This window comes from Halichoeres trimaculatus, unplaced genomic scaffold (assembly GCF_033239565.1).
Source record: "Halichoeres trimaculatus isolate MK-OKI-2021-1 unplaced genomic scaffold, fHalTri1.1 fHalTri1_scaffold_12, whole genome shotgun sequence".
In the NCBI taxonomy this organism is placed as follows: domain Eukaryota; kingdom Metazoa; phylum Chordata; class Actinopteri; order Labriformes; family Labridae; genus Halichoeres; species Halichoeres trimaculatus.
In genome coordinates this window covers 13,416,143-13,428,357 of record NW_027437190.1, presented here as the reverse complement: position 1 = coordinate 13,428,357, position 12,215 = coordinate 13,416,143, and the positions used below count along the sequence as shown (strand labels likewise).

At 41.0% G+C, this 12,215-nt stretch overlaps 1 protein-coding gene across 2 annotated transcripts in view; it reads right to left on the bottom strand.

The window, feature by feature from the left end:
* The window catches only part of adam22 (ADAM metallopeptidase domain 22), a 73,066-nt gene that overhangs the window by 41,444 nt on the left and 19,407 nt on the right, over positions 1-12,215 (bottom strand). For both annotated transcript variants that reach the window (XM_074683821.1, XM_074683822.1), the window contains exons 4-5: positions 9,088-9,154; positions 650-732 (exon numbers count right to left, since the gene is read on the bottom strand). In XM_074683821.1, the coding sequence (XP_074539922.1) occupies positions 650-732; positions 9,088-9,154 (150 nt within the window). The remainder of the gene's footprint in view (positions 1-649; positions 733-9,087; positions 9,155-12,215) is intronic.

Genomic DNA, 12,215 nt, shown 5'->3' with positions numbered 1-12,215 from the left:
CATGCCAAATAAACAGCATCATATAAAAAAGCACAGTTTTGGCAAACACATTCAGAGTTTTTCATCCTTTGTTAAGAGTTTTGGAAAACATCTTTTTTGAAGGAAACGTGTTTGATCAACTGTGAAAAACTATAACACATTAACATGTGTTACGCCCTGTTAGTCACAGGTGCTGTTTTAATGTGAGATTTGTGTCGTCTGTGAACAATGAAAGTGAGTAAAACATATAAAACATTTTTCCTGAAGCAAGGCCACTTTCTCTCCACCTCCTCTTTTCTCAGGGGACAAAAACAACCACGGGTATACAAACAGTCATGACACGAACAAACAGTGTACACGCAGTCCTCCAGCAGGCATGTTTCCTGACTGTCCCTCTCTGACAGACTCCTGCTCTAAAGAATACTAAAAATACCAAGGCGAAGAAGAGGAAAGGGGAAAAAACAGGACGTCTGAGCAGCACCAGTCTGGCTGAGTGATAACCTGTGCAACAAAAATTAAGACTGACGCAAAAGGGCTGACTTAAACTAATTGCATTGACCTAATGAATGAAAGTGAGCAAGGCCCCAGCAGCCACAGTATTGACTGAAAACACACACATACAAATTCAGATACACACACAAAGTCAGATACACATACTGTTTGTACTTACTGTAAACCATGACAGGTGGAGAGAGCCACAAAGGAGCGAGGAAAGTCCCTGACCTTCCCCTGATAGTAGCAGTGCTCTCCTCCCTGGAAACAAAACACAAACACACAAATTAAGATCAAACACACACACGACTACTTTTTGAAACACCTCAAAAAGAGAGCCAAACACTGCTTCTGCTTCTTTTATTACCATACTCCATCAGGAAATGACTTCAGAGCAATCAATCACACGGAATTCATTTACTAACACACACACACACACACACACACACACACACACACACACACACACACACACACACACACACACACACACACACACACACACACACACAAGTGCAAGTATGATCAAGAGGAGATATGCTGTGTGTGTGTGTGTGTGTGTGTGTGTGTGTGTGTGTGTGTGTGTGTGTGTGTGTGTGTGTGTGTGTGTGTGTGTGTGTGTGTGTGTGTGTGTGTCGCACTGAGCACTACCATCTGTGTGTTAACTGCTCTGTGACTCCATCTCAACTTCTTCACACAATCTGAGGCCGCAGCATCGGTCACTTGTAAAAATTTTTCCATCTCTGTCACGACTCACCATCAACCACTCATTCTCTCATCTCCATCTGTTTGCATTTGTGTGTGTGTGTATGTGCGTGCACTTCCTGCAAGCATAAACACACTTTTATTTTCTATAGACGTGTATGATGTCTAAGTGTCTAAGTGCTCTGCAGCCATCTCTTCCTGGTCCATTTCTCGCTGCCTAACAGCCATTAGGCAGGAAGCCGGTCTCCCCGAGGAAACACAGCTTTTATCAGAGGATCAATTTCTGCTCTACAGTCTGACGCTGCACACAACAACGCACTGCTTCGTCCACTCCTGCTTCTACCACAGTATGTCAGCTACATCCCGACCCATGTCTGTCTGCTGTGTTTATGTGAAGATACTTGGAAGGTTTGTTTTTGTTGTTCAAAAGGTAAGGAAAACTTGACCCTGACCCTTGACCTGAAGATGATAGACTCCTACAAGATGTATGAACCTGACTGAAAAGTTTTGCTCCCCTTCAGTCACAAGAGCGTCTGCAAGAGAGGTCTGCCCCTGATATACAGGACTGCAGGTTCATCCCAAAAGAGTTGGATGGGTTTCAGGCTTAGGGCAGGTCAGTCCAGTTCTTCCTCTCTTCTTTCACTGGACTTTATGTACCACTCAAAAGGGCTGTCATGCTTTAACAGGAAAACCTTCACCTATTAGTTAGCTAGAAGTGATGAGTGCTGAAATATTGTGGTTTTTTTACAGGCTCAGTCACCAGTTAGGGCTGCAGCCCAATCTCAATGTCCACACTCAGACACTCACTGACTTTGAGGAACCCCCTGTAAGGGTTTAGGGCTGTCCCACAGGTGAATTGCAAAGTGTGTGAGGGCTCTTGTGCCGACTTTTTGAGCCCTTGATGCATCCTTCCCATAAGTGGGCATTTTTGCAGATTTACCATTTGGGAATTACCCGCAGTTCATTGTAACGTGACATGAAACCATAGAAACACAGGGCTCCCAGAGAAGCCAAATATCTATATCTTTATTAGTGCATTCTGTATGTGCAGTTAAATTTATACATTCAGATTTTTTTATATATACATATTTCTTTCAGTTTGGTGGTTAAACTGTTTTGACTTCCACAAGCTTACAGACCAAATGTCCATTATTTGCAGGATATGTGAGAAGTGGCAAAGTGCCATCCCAATCTGAGTTGTACCGTTTGGAGCCCTTGTAGACTCATGCACTCAGCCAATGTCCAGGTGTAATAATTAAGTTCTTAAGGGCTAAATGTTTAGGGTTTACGGGGGACATTAAGATTCAGCTTGTAACTTCAGTAACCAACCACCATGATGGCTGAAAGCTGGTGGTGCTAGGTCTGTGAACATGAGCCACACTCAGCAAACCATTCGACATTGTTTACCCTCTGCCTCTATGACACTATTTTAACTTTCTTGCTCAATTCTGACATTTTTCTGGGTGTTTTTCCCCTTAGACTAATTGGTTAGTTAGTACTTGGCACCGCCCTGTTGGCTATGGCTGCCTTTTGCAGTAGCTCTCTCTTCTTTGTCCATTTTTTGCAATGTTTTTGTCTCTTTTTCGTAACCTTTGTATTTGTAGTGGATCATATGTATGGCTCATTTGTTGGTCATGGACACCAAACTTTTTGTGGCTTCAGTGATATTGTTACCATTTTTTCACCTGAGTTTGTCTGGAGATCCTACATGTAACCATGGCTGCATTGTTTACATGTGAACTCAGCTGTTAGCAGCCTGTAGCATGTCAATGCTAACTGGTGTAAGGCCTGATGTCTTCCCACAAGGTGAGGAGAAGGAGGTGAGGACCACGTGCTGGTTCTCAGGTGTGAGCTAAGGAGTGACGACATGGACCTGTCCTTCCATCCATCGTTATTGGGAACGTAAGATCTGTTTCCAATAAGATGGATGAGCTAGCTGCGCTAACCCAGCAACAGAGGGAATACCAGAGGACAGAGTAGCATCATGCTATTCACAGACATGGCTAACGGAGCTAACACCAGACACCAACACAACATTGGAAGAGCTTCATCTGCTGTGAGCAGACAGGATCCAGGAGACAGAGATGGAGCATGACTGAAGAAGCTCAGTCCTGGACCCTGTGGAGGTGGAGGCTGGCTGAACTGGAGAATGATGGACAAGCTGTCATCATCTATTTTCTAATGGACCTTCTATACGCTTTCTTACTTTTGTTTTTCTTGATTGCTGCTGTGACTTCAATTTCGTTGTACTTGTTACAATGACAATAAAGTTCTATTCTATTCTATTCTATTCTATTCTATTCTATTCTATTTAATTATTTATTTTCTGGATGACCAGAACATCCATCGCTTTGGAGCATCCCCAATCTAAGAAAGGTAAAGCAAACTGGTGGAGGGCAAAGAAGCAAACAACCAAGGTGCCTCCATTGACTATGGGCGCACCAGAAGGACAAGTTTTCTGGATAAACCTAAATGGAGTCAGAGATAAGAGAGAGGACGAGGTTGAGTAAAGCGAGTGTGAACTGAAGAGACGGAGTGAGGCTATTTATAAGCAGAGCTGTGCTCTACTATCCCAGTGTCTCTCCTCCCCCTGTCGCCCTGAACCTTCTGCTCCACTTCTTATCAAAGCGAGAAACACCCAAAACCCAGAGCTGTGGGTACATCCTCAGAGCATGTGTGTTACTAAATCTGACTGTTCTGTGATCTCCTTGGACCCATAAGAGTAATTAATCACTGGCTGTGGACGACACAATGCACAATAAAGAGGTGGAGGTCAGGTTGGACAAGTAGGACACTCCCCTCAGCATAGAGGGAAAAGTTAGAGCACATTAGATGAGAGTTACATGTTTTTACTCTCTGCACATGGCGAGGTGATACGTCTGTCTGTACCATCGTACTGTTGTGACATCTCCTGGTGTATCAGTCATTGTGGCCAGTACAGCAGATATGAAGGCAGTTTCCACGTTAAGGCTAGTAGACTTACTCTATAAATAAACACTCTATAATAAGCCCTGGTGACATGGTCAAATTATACAAAAACAAACTGTACACAGATGTTAAGAGCCAGGCTGTATTTGGTATGAATAGATTCATTTGTTAATATCTTATAGCCCAGTGTTTGTTCTCCTTTCAACAGTTTTGGCTAATTATTTTCATTTTCAATCAGCAAACAAATTCCTCCACTTACAGTATGTGTGTTAGCTAGTTTTCCACAATTTTTTCGTACAAACATGACTCATTCTGAAATAATGAGGATTTAATCAACTGATGATTAACTGAACATGATCCTGATTCATTTTAAGCACCAAGGTTCTATGAGAAATCAATGTTTTAGCTCGACTTTTACAACAAACGATTCCTAGAATGTGATTCTGATCCAAACTTGTGTTTTGTTTTGTTTTTGTGTGTTTTCCATCTGTAACTTTGTATTTTTGCTGCTGCCTGTCTTGGCCAGGTCTCCCTTGACAAAGAGGTTTATAATCTCAATGGGACCAACTTGGTTAAATAAAGGTTGAATACAGAATAAATAAATAATGAATTTAAATAAGAAAGGTCATTCTAATGTCTGTTTTCTTTGCCCTGGGCTCAGGGTTTTTTGTGTGCTTCCCTGGGATCCTTTCAGGTTGGCTGTGGTCTCCACACTTGAAAAACTATGAAATCTTACCAGGTGTTTTTATCTTATTTTCAGTAGAAAATGTCTTTTTAGACTTAATATGAGCCACATTCATCTGACCAGTCCAGAAAAATGTCCTATTTCATGGTATTTAAAGACAAAATTAAGGTCTGAATTTCTTGTAACAAGTTTTAAAAAATCTGCCAATGGAACAATATTTTGTTCAAAAATTAACTTGAAATTAGAAAAATCTATCAATACAAATCACTTTTCTCTTAGATCCCATTTTTGTCTTAAAATTACTTGAAACAAAACATTTTTATAGACTGGTCGGGCAAATCTGACTCATATGAAGTCTACAAAGACATTTTCGGCTGAAAATAAGACAAAGAATTTCATTTTTTTTACAGTGCACTGTTCCTGATCGCCTGCCTCACTAAGGCCATGTCCACATTTGCTAGGTATTTTCAAAAATGAATATCCCCCTCATTAAAAAAAAAAAAACTTCATCATCGCTGTCATAGTCACTCATTTTGAATTTCCTGAGCTGCCTCACAATCCTTAGAGTACAAACAAAAGAATTACGATACTTGATCAAACTTACACGAGGCTACAACCCGCGCCCGAAGCATAGCTTGTTTACATTCCCTACAGCTGAAAGGAGGAGGGGGGACGGAGCGCACTAGCGCTGCGCGGAAGGATACATGACCAGTTAGTTAGGTCCGGATAAATGTTTGTATTTCCGAAGACTTAATGCACTTAAAAAATATTTTATGTATCGTACTCTTAAACTGTGGTATTACTTTTTGATTTTAGTTCTTGTAGGCAGAGAAAATAGCCTTTGAATTTGGTACGGTCTTTCCCTGTTAGCGTCTATTTCCTCGTCACCATCGATTACAGTTTGTGTCTTACTGAGGGAGAGGAGACAACTTTCTACTGTATCTAATGTCCTTAGTGGTCACATAGAGCTCATACAACCCCACTTCAAAAAAACTGAACTATCCCTTTAAGTGACAAAAAATTGTGGTTTGCTGTGAATGACAGGCCTAAATGTATAAAAATGTGAACAGTTTCCCAGATACCTGGCTACATGTGGACATGGTTTTAAGCTTTAGCCTCCACTTCACGTGTTGCCAGACTGGTCTCTTTCCTGGTGGTATAGTAGGCTCTTAGATCCCAGCTGCCTCTGATCCCCCTGTTCAATCAGAGCCAGGTAACTCACAATGACCCCGCCTTTGTATTCCCCAGTCATCAGCCAGCTCACGATAGTTCCCCTTTTTTACAACCTCCGCCTGATGTGCAGTCCTGCATTTTGGGCTCAAACCCCAACAACTTCTCACCCTCAAGTTTAACCCTTTACCCTCATTTGGCACAGAGCTTGAATTTATCTAGAATGCAAAGAATCAAAAGAGAGAGAAATAAAAAAAGGAACATTCAACAATTAGGCCTTCATAATGTTGAAAAACAGCAAACTATAACCGACTCTCAGCCACGTTTGCAACATCTGTTATCTGTATACAACATGGACACAGTGGTTTCTGAGGCTGAGTATCAGAGCAGCAGCTGCTGTGATTTGACAGTAGACATTTTGACCTCTGTGAGCAGAGTAACACACTGGAGCGTGTCTCATATTAACCTTCATGAACAGCAGCAATAATGAAGAGTGTCTAATGTTCTTCATGCAACTTAAAAATCAAAGACCAATAAACAAAATCTGCCTGCAGAGGAAACTGCATTTTAATCCACAAAGTCTCTCTTCACAGAGAGATCACTTTATAATGAGTCCCATAATTACAAAAGACTATCCTACAATATGAGGTGTAATCATTTAGATAATTCACTGAAACCTTCATTATATCTTGTTAATCTGCTGCTTAGCTGACTAAATCCTGACCCTAATAATCTCCCATTTATGTGATGAAACACAAAGCCCCAGTGGCCATCCTGTAACTGAAGTCCAGATTATGGAGAGATTATTACAGCGATCTTAATTTCACAATCTGGCCAAGGCCACAGCTTCACTTCAGTCTGAAATCTAAGCTGAACAAAAGCTGAGAGGCTGGACTCCGTTGTTATTTCCGTGTGAAGAGTAACACATTGATTAACCAATAAAAATCTTAGGGAGGGGGAGGAACCTGTAGCAGTTTCAGGAAGATGCAGCAGAAAACCCACAGCTGAGAACAAATCTCCAGCGGAGCCGATTCAGCAATACTGCTGTTTTTCTGGAACCAGAGTGGAGTAAACATCCTCCATCGCAGCGAGGCGTGACACATCTCTCCATCACCCAGGTGAACTGAATCCTAACATGTTTTACTCCCCATCCAAACAACTGATCCATGTCCTGGTGTGTTTGCTTAATAAAGAAATAAAACTGACCTTTGTATCTTCAGCTTGTATTGATTGATAAACATGCTGTTTATTTGAACCCTGCCCACATCCTGATGATTTTAAATTCAAATTACTCAGGCAGTCCTGGTGAAGGTCAGCAATCACGTCCCACTGCATCCATCCATAGCTGGACTCCCATCTTCCACTGCTCCATGGTCCTGACTGGTCTGCAGCTACACAGCTCCGTCCACAACAAACTGAGATGCTCTATGTGTCAACTGGAAGCAGTGATAACTTTCTCAGCAGCTCACTTTGTTGTCCCTCCTTAGACTAGTTTAGGCCCCTGCTGACTGAGAACCTGCAAGAGTTGCAGTTCTTAAGATACTCCGATCATCTGTCGTCCAAATGTTCACCTGCTGCCTCACATATCCAACCCACTGACAGGTGCCACTGTAAAGGTACAACCAGTGACATTTACATCACCTTTAAGTATCCATTATGTTTTTCCACTGATGTATGTGTTTTTCTTTAACCTGTAGCTGTTATTTTCTTCTCTTGGGTGGAAGTATGAGAGCTGTAAACAGCAAGTGAACATTTACCCCCTTATATTTTTGGGTCTGAAGATGTTGGCAACCAGCTTTTCGGACAGTTTGTGTAAAAAATGTTTTAAAAAGTTTCAGTCCTAAAAAATTAGAATCTTTACAAAAATAGAGCAAGTTATTGCAACATTCTTAGCTCCTTGTGCCACAGAAATGCTTTGGGCTCGAGGCCTGATCTTTAATGGTTAGCAAACAGATGCTTCTTTACATAGATAATTAGTACAGAGAAACATGAGCAGTAACTCAGAATTCTGGTTTTCCTTCTTGTTTTCATTTTGTTTAAAATGCTGCATTATCTCACTAACCACACCAAAACAGTGTTTTTAGGCTGGATGCTAACTCTTTTATTTGCCAATAAGCAAGTTGTTAAGAATTTGATTGTTTTAACCTTTTATTTGGAAGTACCAGCCCACTGTGATCAGAGACAATACTGATAAAAAAAAGAAAAGAGCTGAAAGACTTCAAAACGCTCTGCCTACCCATGAGCCCCTTTACAGTTAAGTCATGACTTCATTTGAAAGTCCTGTACAGGACTTTGTATTTGTACTGGTTTTGGCGCCCCCTGCAGAGAAAGTTGTAGTTTCGATTGTTTGTTTGATTTTTACATTAATCTTATTTTTTTCTTTAGCAATCAAATTTAAGATTTAGTGACAAGGTTTGGTCTGGAGAATGTAAATAAACAGTGTGTCTGCAGAGTTTTGCTAACGCATTGGCTGCCATTGATGTCATTTTAATTACAAACATTTACTGTGTCTATAGAAGTCAATTATGTTGAGCGGTGTGCTCTTTGCATGAGAGATCAGCAACCACATGAGAAGAAGATGTGAGATAACAGAGACATTGCGAGACGCAGAGAATTAGAAAAGTTCAGGCAGCTCACACTCGATCGGAAGATGTGTCATGGTAGTTTGGAGAGAAAGAGTGTTGAGGATCAAAGGATGGAGCGCCCAAGACGACCGTGATTTAAAAAAAACAAAACGTTTTCTCCATTTTCTTGGGTCAAATGAGGAAGAGAGACGTGAAAGTGGAGAGTTTACTCTTCTTAGGTAGTTTCAGTGTTTTCATAGTCATAGAACGTGATTTTCTTTGGGTCTTAAAAGATCGTTGAAGATGCCCTAAAAATGGCTGGGTTGATGAGTTAATAACTGTCTGACACTGGCCATGCAGTATTAGTATAAAGTATAGTATGACCATTAGTGATAATTTCAGTCTGTTTTATAACCAGCTAAATTCTCCTCACAGGAGCTTTAAGGAGGTGTTCAAACAACATACAGAAATCTGTCCAGCTACCACACTGTTGCGCTCTCATTCATAAGGCAAATAGTCAAGTGGAAGTATGAGAAAGCACGAGCATGATTTGCAGAATCTTACATTGGTGACGACAGTCCTCCCTTTCTCTGACAAATGTCGCTCCACGTACCCTGAAGACAGCAAATCACTGAGAACAGAAAGGAAAGAGAAAAAGAGAATTAAAGTTAGAACAATTTGTTTTTTCATTCAAGTGTCACTCAGTTTCACAAGTTTTCTTGTATTTTATAGGATGATCAGGTTTTGCCTTGGCAGCACAGAGCTTCAGAGCATCAGTCCGGCTAATTATGACCAGCGTACAGGGACAAGGCTATTTCCAGCACACAAACTCACAAACACAATTATACAAAACCAGCCTTCTAGCAAATGTCTGCTGTATGTGTGCCTGTGTGTCCGTCCAAGGAATTAAAGAAAAGTGAAGGTCAGTAAGGAGTAAAAGAAGTGACACAGGCAGAATGGGATGGAGGCAGGCATTAAATTTAGAGAGTAAGGAAGTGAAAGAATGGCATAAATAAGAGGAAATCAGTCTGTGTGTGCTTTCTCAGCAGAGCTGGACCCAAGAATCCCAGAGGAGACACACTGCAGAGCCAGTCTGAGACAGAGATGTATGAGCTATAGTGCAAGCACACACACATATACACACACACAGAGGAATACAGGATATGAATGGAGATTTGTTCCTTTTCTTTAATAAAACACAACTTCAAATTCAGGCCCCTTACAGACAGATTTAAGTCTTAACACGTTTAAATGCATCTAATAAATGTATCTTGGAGGCAGCTCAGAAGTGAGCTCACATGTTTAAAGCCAGAGATGACCTTGATCCGACACCCTCACACAAACCATGTAAAAGACTGGAACAAATAAAGCCGACCCTGTGTTTGAGGAGAACTGGTGAAAAAAAGCAAACATTTCAATCAGATTCGCTGAATCAGGGGCATCAAAAACAAAAACAGGACATCTCCACAAGTTCTGAATCACTGCTTAGATTGCTGTGTTTTCATTCTGGGTGCAGGAAATTGACACGTAACCGTGCAACTGAAACAAAGTGCCATATCTGAGCAGACAACTGGCCACGCTGAACCAAAAAGCCATCAATCACCTCTGACTTCCTGTCAACATGCAGAAGAGAGACAAGTCACGAAGATTTATCTTCATCTTGTTTTCATAGATGGAAACAGCTCTAGGTTGCAGTGATGGCTGGAAAGGTGGATGGATATTTACACTGACAATTAAAAAGAAATGACAACTGCTGTGTATAAATCAACGTTTATAATAACAAAGATAAAAAGAAAAAACATTTTGAAATGATTGTGGATGAATTGCTTTTTTGAAAACAAGGAAAAAGAAAAGCCAACTTAGAGGAAGAGGAGGAAACCCTGCTTATAGTTTATATTCACATCTTTTTGCTATGGTGAGTTTAGATTTGCTTATAGGATGTGTGAGAAAAAATGTGCATATGATCATTAGAACCTGATAAGTTACTTAACATACATACAAAACACCGCATTGACTTCATAGATAGTTCAAGCTTTAATGATGCATAAGAGGCTTAGTCACATTAAATCAATCCTCAAATATTTCAAGAGAAGTTGAAAAACGGTTCAGGCAGTTCAGGCAGAAATTTCATTTATGGTCCCAGACTCCTGTTTGTAAGAACAAACTGTGCCACATCAAAATACAGTGCATTAAAGCACTGAAAACATGGAGGTACAATCAGCAGGCAGTTTGTTTAATTAATAAATAAATACCAGACACTGTGACACAACCACAACCAGCACAGCAGCTCTCCTGACAGAGGATCCCTCAGTGACTGGAGGCAGTAGGTCATAAAACCCGCCTCCCTCATGTTAACGGATGGGACATGAGTCCATTTGGAAGTTTAAAACACAAAAGAGGAAGAATGGCAAGAAATAATATAACAAACATTATCATGAGAGCCATCGACTTTTGAATCAACAACAACAGAATTTAAGGGCATCGTCCAGGAGCTTGAAGGTAGAGTCTGCAGGAATTTTCTAAAAAATACAATGTCAACCTTTACTGGAGTAATCCTGCTTAATGGTCACTTCTGGGCTTCTATACATGTGTGTCAGTGTCTGTGTCTGTCTCAACCCCTCTCCTCAGCCTTAATTTGGTTGTATCAGGACATTTCTGGGTGAGTGATTACATTAGCCAATCACAGCGCGCCTAGTGTGCAGGTGATTTTGCATGTTGATTAGCGAGTGGAAGAAGCTAACCTGAGTAGCAACGCTAGTGGACGAAAGAAAAGCACAACTAAAGTGAAACATAATGCCAAACAGATAAAGCTTTTTACGAAATGAGAGTGAAGCTTGGCTTGACTTTCACTCACTTTCGAGAACTTGAAGAGCAGCACTGGACGAAGAGCGATGCTAGTCAGCTTTCTACTGAGCAGGTATGTGTCAAATAACCATGACTAGCTTGTGCTAACATGCCATGTCAGGTGCACGGCCCTTGAGTCTCTCCCACATAGAAATGTGAAGATGCCGGTGGTTGCTGTTCTGGTGAATGTGTTCGCGCAGTCATGGCCAGAGGCAGTGGGTGTGTGCTGCTGCTGGCACTGAGCCAAGGACGAGGAGCCCAGTTTGAATGTTGTGTTTACTAACAAGTAACAAAATTCCTGCAGACCCTGCCTTTAACCAACCAGTGTAAGCACAGGGTAGGATCCGTTCTTGGGTGTGTAATTGTTGAGCTGAATTTGTGTTTTGAGGAAGGGGTAGAACAACTATCCTCTGGCTCCACCAATCAGATCACTTCTTAGAAGTGTCATTTATTAGCAAAGCTCGTAAAAAACTTTTGTTTGCCCGAGGAACTGGATGGAAAAATTCACACTGGTCTTTTCGTGGAGAAATCCAGGGCGGCCATATTTCAGCCGGTTTATGTTTAACACTATATCTACATTTCCAAACATATTAAGATTTTGCTCTTTACGGAACTTAGGATAATCCTTGTCAACGCATATCTTGGACTTTGACTTGCACCAGGTATTAATGGTTTCTTTTTTCTCCCTGCATTTCAAAACCAGAGAAATCTTTGACAAATTAACAGACTGAGAAAATTAAAGAAGTGTCAGTAACTGCAGTGAGTCATAAAAGGCAGATGGGAGGAAATTACTTTGCCTTTGAAAGCAGACACATGATGTGTTTTTTAAATGTCCGCTGAGCTTTGGA